Raw genomic sequence first — 9,378 nt, 5'->3', positions numbered from 1 at the left:
AGGGGCAAGTGTGAGCAATAAAGTGGAGGCATTCCCCAGTTCTGAGCAAACAGGAAGTCAGAGTTAAATCCAAATGGACCACACTTTATCGACTCATCAAAAGAGCCCCCTCTGTCAAATTGAAGCTCCTGTCCAAAATGTAAAAGTTTACTATTTAATGTTACTATGTGTAGAATTTTCATTCTATATATATATAATATATATACATATGTATAAACTCTCAGAAGGGTCACTGGTTTGAGTTTTATCTATGATGACAGCAGTGACATCAGTCTGAAGGCTTCCCTTAATGATGGCGGTCTGATAAAACGATGGAGGGCTTTTTATGGCATGATATCTGTCTTCTCGACTCACGTGGATCAGTCCTGATTGGACTGGGGAAAAATGGGACCGACCCATGCCAGAAAACAACTCCTTCATCTGCCAAGAACTGCAAGAATCCTTCGCTGTAGTTTGGACTGAAGGAATTTTTGTTTGTTTGTTTTTCTTTAGTTTGACTCTGACCTGTTTATGAAATGCTAAAAGCTCTACTCTAAATGTGAGTTCAATTCAAAATTCAATGTACTGTGTGTAGAAACTGTAGATGTTTGTACGTGCAAGTTTGGAATTTGTGAAACAAAAGATCAAGGAAAACAAGTCCAAAAAAAAAAAAAGGTTCAGTATGACACAAAAATCTATTCCGTGTTGTCTTTGTGTTTTGTAAATGAAGACTGAAAATCTTGGTAAATTCAGTATTTATTACTTCTGGATATTGAGAATATTTTAGTGATGCTGAAAAGGTGCTGTATTTATTTTATGTGAGAGTTGTTCATTATGCTGGGATTTGCACTTTTGTGCCATTTATCCAGTTCTATGAAGAAAATGATAAATCATAATGGAAAAATAAAACTTGAAGAAAGAAAACAAATGTCATGGCTTGCATTACACAGTATGAAGTCAGTGCACATTCAATCTTTCCCTAAACGTGAAACGTTCATGCCAGCAGGAGGTTGTTCTTTGAAACAATCTCTTCACTGCATTAACTCAGTGACAGGCTTCAGCCTTGCTCTGATCTGTGCTATTCTGGTCCAACGGTGTGAAGCTTAAATTGGAGAGTAGATACTGGTTTGATTGCCATGGGAACAGTGCTCCTACTTCTGCAGTTGGAGGTCCACTGTATCGGATTCAGGAGGATCTGTAGGGACAAAGTTACGTTTTCATTAGTGTATTATCACCTGAAGGTAAGATTTGTTTTTGTCACCTTAAAATCAGCTCTTTATATCTACAGACAGAGTGGGTCCTCTTCCACTGAGTCCACCAGGTTTCTGCAGTAGCCCAAACACTTGCTCCAGAGAGCTTTGTTTATCAATGTCAAGTCGTTATTAGGAAATTTCCTCTTCATGTTACTGCAGCTCGGCAAAGAAAACACAAGAGGGTTGTACCAAGTCCAACTTTGGGAGGTTTGATTAATCTCAGACTGCTGAAGCCCCATTTTAACTTTATATAAATACATTTTTGATTTAGATGAGATGATAAATACATTTTTGTACAGAATGAGGACTGGATCTTGTCCCCATCACTTTAACTGGAGTCTTACTGGGAGGGATCTCTTTAGGGCCTGTATGAACAGGAGGAATAACCCATTTCTGTGATAATGTATTGATCAGGCCTCTGTCACTGCAGCCTTTTGAAACAAAATATTCTAAGAAAGGATAATTGCCCTAAAAATAGCTAATGAACAAGTCTGGAGACTTGACCAGATCTATATTCTTACAGAGACGTAAAGACCAAACAACTGGCTGGCCTGCTTTATTTCTATTCCAGATGTAAACCAGCTAAATGATTTGAATATTTGGCTTTATATATGTACAATGAAGCCACAAATGCTGCTGATCACAAGGTTCAAGTACTCAGAACCACTGATTTACCAGCTGCAGTCAGTCATTCGGGTAGGAAGGCTTTTGTGCAGAAAATACATTCATGACCACCACATCTTATTAAAAGAAAAGAAAAATCCACAGATGAGGAATCAAACCGTTTATTTAAAACAGTGTCCAAATAACTGTTGAGAAATGTACGTCCAAAAATTAGGCTCTGCTCTGCTGATCACACGAAAGGGAAACAGGCATAGAGGGCGATGCCACACTGGTTGTGTCTGTTTCGAGCCATCTTGATGTAGCCTTCATCTCCGTAGTTTGTGCCCCAACTGTTATTGAATATTTAGATTAGAAAAAAAAAACACTAACACATTCCTATAATCTAAAATTCACATTGAGTATCTCACCTGTTTTTGACCAGCCAGTAGTCATATCCCCTCTCTGTGCCATAGCCCACAACTAGCACTCCATGGTTCACATTGTGGGTGCATGTGTGGTCCCTGTACACACCTGCAGAGCCACAAACAGATGTAGAAAGCAAAATGAGGTTGAAACCAGACATTCACATAGATGCAAAGAACTCACTTCCTTACACCCAGCTATGATTAAATGTAATTATTTCATTATGAAGCCAGCACTGCTCACCATGACGGTAGAAGACAAACTTGGGCCTCGAGGCATCGATTGCTACCGAGATTGGGCCGATGTTGGATAGAGCCTCCTTCAGTGCAATTTCATCCCCCTCAGGTAAGAAGGCATAGCCTGAGCAGTTAGCAGCCCGATACTCTGGGTTATACTTGCATTGACCACGCTGAAAAGAAAGTAATGTGTTAGAGGGTTAACCACACTAGACATGAAATTCCTTATGAACACATGCAATGGACCATTGTGTCAGAGGCTCACCCGGGCGACGTAGGGGTAGGCTGCATCAGATTCTATGCCTTGGTTTTGAATGATGTATCGGAAGGCATTTGTCATGAAGCCACCATTGCACCCGTGGTTTCCATATTTTTGAGAGCAGTCCACCAGATTCTGAGGACTGAGGGATATCAGGACACCTGTAGACTTCTTGAGCTGCCCCTCTAGTGCTCCAACTGCACTGAAGGCCCAACAAGAGCCACATGAACCCTAGAAGATAGAAAAGCAGCACATTAATTAGACTGGAATCACAGCCACAAAGACAACTCGTCCTGATTTTGATGTGTCCTGATACTCCGAACCTCACCTGCATTTTCACCTCAGTTACCAGACCTTTTTCCCTCCAGTCCAGCGCTGGAGGTAGAGAGACGTTGATCCTGATATAGTTGGAAGGACCCCTCTCCAGGTCAGCAGGCACAATGGTACCCATCAGTGTGCCTGTTATCTCCTCAGTGGTCTACAGATGAAGACAAACATGACCACTCAATTGTAGGCTTTGAGGCGTTGACACAGTGATTTAATGAAAGAAAAGGTGACTAGCCAACTCACCAGGTCTCCCAGGTGGTTCATTGCCAGCTCATAGGTGTGTAAGCCCAGGGAGGTTTCTAGATTGTGGACATTAATCATTTCCAGGTTTTCTTCCCATATCCGCCTGCGACCCAACTCCTCAATCTAGAAACACAACATTAACGTTAACCACATGTGATATGTAACAGTTAATGCATTCATCACGCTTAACAGGTACCAAGAGATGAAGATTTAGAAGAGGATTTCAAGATATACTGCATGTATGATGTCTAAATCAGATTCAGTGTGGATTTATCAGCCAATTATTTAATGCACGACCTCACATATTCATGCACTGCTCAAAATAAACTACAACAGTTGTTTAAGGGTTGATCAGATTGAAGACCTTAGTTCTACCTGGTGAGAATAAATTTTATTATGAATCTTCTTCCATAGCTCCCAGTGTCGGTCCAGTTCTGAATCAATAACGGCCGCTGCAAGTCCACACACAATGGTGAGAAGCAGGCTCCGAAACATATCTGGATCTAGGAAAAGAACTTGTCATTAGATGGTGTCTGAGGAAACAAATGTTTTATAAGTGTCCACCACTTACTGGCACATGCTTTGATTGGACAGCTGCAGCAGCTGTCAGCCAGACAGTACCAGCTGACATCCATTAACATTTAAAAGCAGTGGAAATAAAACCTGGCTGGACTCATACATCAGTAAAGTGTATGCTAAAGATACATGTACATCCATGAAAATCATTGAAGGTTGATTAAAAGCTGATAGCTGAAGCATCTACATGTTAGAAATTACACATGGTGGAGGATAAACTACCTGGTGCTGGTGGCCCACCATGTTTGAAACCAAAGCCAGCGCTGAACAAAAATCATCCTCACTTGATGGCCGAGATGCTAAAATATGACCTACCTGAGAAGATCACCAGGAGAAAATCCAGGCTGAATCTGATCTTTATCACAGTCAGTCTTTATCACCAAACTCACTGCACACCTGCACATAATTAAACTTGCAGTGATTAATGTTTTGGTCATTTGAGGGCCACAGAAACTAGCACTAACACTGACATATCAACTTTAAATTGACTGCTGTTATGGAACAACCATATCATTCATTTGGCGTTATCTTTCTGGCCACCTGATGAATGTAGGTCCAATATTTTCTCTCTTTCAGCTGTTTTTGGTTTCTATCTACTCCTTCAGGAAACGTGGGTCTTTAGCTGCTACAGTAAATGCTCCACTGTGTTCACCAGCTAGTTGCTAACTGTGTCTGTCTGATGTTTGGTGCTGAGCAGGTAGTGTACCGAGGGCTTTTAGAGGGACTTGAGGGGACTATGGGGCTTTTTCAACAACCATTTTTTAAAGATAACTTTATTTCATAATAAAATACCTTCACAATAACTAACACTACAATTATTAACCATAATGAAAATATTTCATTCCCATGTCATCGTTCTTAACTGATAAGAAGTATTTTTTCCTTTGTCATCAAGAACAGACCAAACAGATCAATAGCTGAGCCAGCATTTGAATTGTAAGTAAGTAAACACAGCAAACACCCAGCAAATGAAAGATGAGAGCTTATTGTAGTAAGTGAAACTCTGAGACTCAGATTTGTAAGTATTTATTCAAGAAATCAAAACATCCAGGAGAAAGGCTGCCAAAAGCAGATGTAATTTTGTGAAATTAACTTTTTAGGACAACATCTGCAGTTTTGTTATTAAAGAAAAAAACAACAGACATCTGGTCTCTGACATTAAATAAATAAATGAAATAACCCAAATTCCACCAAGATGAATCAAAGGGTTGGATCCTGTTTTCACAGCGAAGGATAGACTGCAAAGGTGGCAATGCCGCAGAGATTATTCTTGTTTCTGGCAATTCGAATGAAGCCTTCTTCTCCCCACTCAGTCCCCCAACTGGAATCACAAAAACACACATTTCATGTTTAATGTCCGTCATGTGAATTCATGCATTTCTTCAGAAGAGACAAATTCACCTGTTTTTTACGATCCAGAAGTCTTGTTCTGCTTCTGTGCCGTAGCCCACAACCAGAACAGCGTGATTTACGAAAACTGGGTTGCAGTTGGGAACGTTGTATAAACCTGAAAGATGCATAAGATTTTGGTTGGGTGGGTAGTTGAGAAAAAACATGTAAAGTAATGTAATCTAGAACAGAATGTTAGTAGCACACAAAGCTAATATACTGTACATGTAATGCTATCCATTAAATTTACACTGACATGACTTTCATTCATGACAACTGAAGTCTTTAGTTTTCTCAGGTATGACTCAAACCAGAATCAGGGTTCACAGCTACAGTCTTAACCCATCACTCATCAGCTGACCTGTCTTTGCATTAAATCCTCACTTTAGACGCCTCCTGCCTCACCTCCTCTATAGAGGTGAAAAGATGGCAGCATGGCGTTCACGGCCACAGCGACCGGTCCCACTGATGCCACGACCGCCTGCAGAGTCTTCTCATCTCCTCGTGGGAGGATGTGGAAATCAGAACAATAACCGGCCTTTCCCTTCACAGAATAGCGACATTTCTGATCCTACAAATAGAAATAAGATTTACAAAATGTATTATGTATCATTCTTCAGTCAAACTGGTCAATATTCTTCATGTTTTGTCTGATTTTTTTGTCTTAAATACATTTTATGGAAGTTATGTATCATGATCGCTATATAGTTGAAGATATCTAAAATCACACTATTATATATTAAGCAAGTCAGAAACAGAGAAACAAAAAAGAAGAAACAAAAACCCGCACAAAAAACAAGAAATAACAATAAGCAACCGACAAACAAGAAACAAACAAATACACAAAGGAGGGAAAAACAAAAAAGTAGAAATGAAAACGAAGTGAAAGAAAAACAACAAAAAGAAAAAAACAAAAAGCAGACAAATTAGAAACAACAAAGAAGAAAAAATAAACAAGACACTGAAAGAAAGGAAAACAACAGAAAGAAACCACAAAAAAGAAAGAACGAAAAAACAATGCCCAAACAAGAATGAAACAAAGAAATGAAAAACAGCAAAAGCAAAACGTAAAACAACAAACAAATACAGAAAAAAGTAAAACAAACAAGAAACAGAGAAACATGAAGGAAAGAAACAACAAATAAAAAACAAACAACAAGCAAGGAACAACCAAAGAAACATGCAGGAAAGAAACAACAAAAAAAAAGTAAACAAAAAGAAAGGAACAACAAACTGACAAACAAGAAAGAAAGATACAAACAAACAAACAAACAAACAAACAAACAAACACAATGTTAGCAGATGCACATCTGTATGTGGGCTCCCTGTTGATACAATAATCCCAGTTAACAGTTTTGATGCTGCCTTCACTCAAGCTGAGGGTGACCTGGTGTTCGTAGGGGTAAAAACTCTCCGAGTCTACGCCTCCGTTGCGGATGATGTAGCGGTAGGATTTGGAGATGTATCCTCCTCTGCAGCCGAGGTTACCGTCCTTAGAGCTGCAGTCCACCAGGTTCTGTGGGCTCAGGGGAACCAGGACGCCAGTTCGCTTCTTCATCTGACCTTCAAGAGCTCCCAAAGAGCTGAAGGCCCAGCAGGACCCACAGGAGCCCTTAAAATATAGACATTATCTTTATTCTCACTGGTTATTCGTCAGATTGCTCTCATGTTTTTGGTTTAAAATAGCTGAAGTCATCACTTACCTGGTTCCGAACTGGACTGACCAGGCCGGTCTTCCTCCAGTCCACACTCTGAGGTGTGTGGAAGCCACTCACGTCCTTAAAAGTGCCATTTCTGACATTAATAGACTCCTCCAGCTTCAAGCCATTCAACTTCTCGTTGATTTCTTCAGCTGTCTGAATAGAAGAGACAGCTGGTGAATATATGGAATACAACATCAAAGCTTCGTCATGACCTCTTCACAGCAGCGCTGTTACAAATGTTAAACACATTTCATGTTGCAGTAGAGACTAAAATCTTTGGAAGAAGTTATCATTCTGCACACAGTGATCCTTCAGCGTCAGCAACACCAGCAATCAATCATAAAATTAACCACAAGTTCCTCTGATTCTTATCAAGTTGAAACTTCTGCCTTGACAAAGAGCACTCTGCTTTTATTGTATTCATTATGATACCACACCAGGTCCAGCATCTCAGTGCTTCCCCTTGCATGTATATATACCTTTATGTAACTTTATTAGCCTTACCAGATGTAATGCTCAGAATGGACCAGCCACCCTGGATTAGATTAATCAGATTGTGTAAAGGAAGATTAGGGCTGCTCTATAGGTTAGGGTTTAAATTAAGCCAAAGAGGGTGCAGGTTTAAATGCAGCTTAACAGTGTTGGTGAGTGACGTCTTGCACCGGCAGAGGTCAATGAGTGTGAAAGCTCTTTGCACAGGAGCAAGCAGGTTATGAAGCATATGTCTGCACAGGTAGTGGGAGGGAGAGGATGAAGTTAGGTGACATAATGTGAACGGGTGCTCAGACGGTTTGTCATGTGTTTTATATCCACCAGAGGTCTCTGTGATACATTTCTAACCTGGATAGTGGAATGGTCAATGTGTGAGTGCTCTTTGTCAGCAAACTGAATATTTTCAGTCTTGGATTATTATTTTTCTTCTGTCATGCTACACAGGAGTCTTTTATTGTCAGCACAAGGCTTCTGTAGTGAGTCTTGTTTGGGATGCGATGGGAGAAACTCAGCATGTTTTCTGAGCAGGAGACTGAAAATACAAACTTTTTGATTCTTACCATGTCAGCCAGATGATTGAGTCCCATTGTGAAGCTTTGTTTTCCTGCTGAGGCCTCCTGGTTGTGTCTGAACACCAGCTGCATGTTCTTCTCCCACACTGCTCTCCTGAAAGCAATCTCAGTCTGAAACACAAACACTGACTGAACGATCTGATGGTACATCTGTATTTATGTAGATACTGTATGTATGATGACAAAGAGAGCAAAGACATGGTTGTCGCATACCTGATTTTCATAAACCTTTCTATGTTTGATTTTCCACTCTTCCCATTCTCTGTCTAAGACAGACAAAGTGTGGCCGAGGAGCAGAAAGGCCAAAGGCAACGCAACACACAGCGTGTGCATCCTACAAAGAAAAAACAAAACAAGTCAGATTATATGAGCAGATATGATGCGCTTATCAGATTCTTACAAGAACTGAAACAATTAGTCGAGGACAGGAATCATTTGCTTTTCCCTTGTGAGGATTTGGCCCCTTTTTCTGTCTTATGTGAAAATAAACTGAATGTTTCATGTGTCAAAAAGGATGAGCGAATGATCACATTCTGTTTTATTTATGTTTTACACAGCGTCCCAGCTTTTTTGGACTCAGGGTCGAACATTAAAGACTGTTAGTGTTGCACAGAGCTCATGTAGTCTGGTCTAAAACCACATCCTACAGTCGAGATTAAACACATTCATGCCAGTACACAACTAAAGAGAGCAAGGTCATGCCTGTAAAACCCTGATGTGAAAGGTAACAAGAATTTGAGATCGTTTATGACCATCTGAAGATTTCTTCACCTCAAAAAGGAGAAGTTCAAACCTTTTTCACTCTCATCTTCTTTCTCAGCAAGTCTTTTCTACCTTCTTATAGCCTATTTTACACCATGTAGCCATTAGCTTTGACAGGCATTTGATCTCAACTCAGAATATCAGCCACGCAGCACTGCTGCAGAGAAGAGGAAAGAGTTTTTACCTTTTACCTTATTGGTCAATAATCAGCAGGGGTGTTTAGTCCTTAGTCATGAAAGTGCACGCATTTGTAACGGACCAGAAAACCTTCACACTTCAAAGGAGGAAGTGCAGTTTCCTCATACACACACTGTTGTTTTTAGTCTGCTCTGCAGTGCATCTACTGTCAGACAAGTCATGTGAATCTAATTTATAACCAGCTGCTTCCTGTCCCAGAGGTGGAAGTCACAAAAGTTACATGGTGAAAATTAATGTGGATGAAACTGCTTGTGGAAGAAAACACATGTAAAGAGGAAAAACCATGTAACCAAATATAACAGTTTAATGATTAATGATGCAAACCTATCAATGATTGTGATAATAAACTGTGATCATAGGAAA

General features: G+C 40.1%; 2 protein-coding genes across 2 annotated transcripts; both read right to left on the bottom strand.

Moving 5' to 3' along the window:
* Positions 1 to 2,085: 2,085 nt before the first annotated feature.
* On the bottom strand, positions 2,086 to 4,069 carry LOC139346407 (cathepsin S-like). Its single transcript, XM_070985457.1, has 7 exons — positions 3,699 to 4,069; positions 3,324 to 3,446; positions 3,082 to 3,231; positions 2,760 to 2,984; positions 2,502 to 2,667; positions 2,264 to 2,366; positions 2,086 to 2,185 (listed from the first exon to the last, which is right to left on the bottom strand). The coding sequence occupies exons 1-7, from the start codon at positions 3,816 to 3,818 to the stop codon at positions 2,086 to 2,088; spliced, it is 987 nt and encodes a 328-aa protein (XP_070841558.1). The 5' UTR covers positions 3,819 to 4,069.
* Positions 4,070 to 4,910: 841 nt separating this feature from the next.
* On the bottom strand, positions 4,911 to 9,043 carry LOC139345600 (cathepsin K-like). Its single transcript, XM_070984300.1, has 8 exons — positions 9,002 to 9,043; positions 8,269 to 8,389; positions 8,044 to 8,166; positions 6,992 to 7,144; positions 6,676 to 6,900; positions 5,694 to 5,859; positions 5,301 to 5,406; positions 4,911 to 5,220 (listed from the first exon to the last, which is right to left on the bottom strand). Exons 2-8 carry the CDS (start codon positions 8,386 to 8,388, stop codon positions 5,121 to 5,123), a joined length of 993 nt encoding a protein of 330 aa, XP_070840401.1. The 5' UTR covers position 8,389; positions 9,002 to 9,043; the 3' UTR covers positions 4,911 to 5,120.
* Between the last annotated feature and the right edge of the window lie 335 nt (positions 9,044 to 9,378).

This window comes from Chaetodon trifascialis, chromosome 17, assembly GCF_039877785.1.
Source record: "Chaetodon trifascialis isolate fChaTrf1 chromosome 17, fChaTrf1.hap1, whole genome shotgun sequence".
NCBI classification, from domain to species: domain Eukaryota; kingdom Metazoa; phylum Chordata; class Actinopteri; order Chaetodontiformes; family Chaetodontidae; genus Chaetodon; species Chaetodon trifascialis.
The sequence above is the reverse complement of the archived record's forward strand: the minus strand, read 5'-3'. Positions and strand labels throughout refer to the sequence as shown.

Bases quoted from the DNA above. Each gene is read 5' to 3' on its own strand.
- LOC139346407 (XM_070985457.1), bottom strand. From the start codon at position 3,818: ATGTTTCGGAGCCTGCTTCTCACCATTGTGTGTGGACTTGCAGCGGCC. The intron at 2,985-3,081 runs GTGAGGTTCGGA...TCTATCTTCTAG, and splicing joins TAACTGAGGTGAAAATGCAG to GGTTCATGTGGCTCTTGTTG. The intron at 2,367-2,501 runs GTGAGCAGTGCT...GTGGCTCTGCAG, and splicing joins GTTTGTCTTCTACCGTCATG to GTGTGTACAGGGACCACACA.
- LOC139345600 (XM_070984300.1), bottom strand. From the start codon at position 8,388: ATGCACACGCTGTGTGTTGCGTTGCCTTTGGCCTTTCTGCTCCTCGGC. The intron at 7,145-8,043 runs GTAAGAATCAAA...TCTTCTATTCAG, and splicing joins TCAATCATCTGGCTGACATG to ACAGCTGAAGAAATCAACGA. The intron at 6,901-6,991 runs GTAAGTGATGAC...CTATATTTTAAG, and splicing joins TCAGTCCAGTTCGGAACCAG to GGCTCCTGTGGGTCCTGCTG.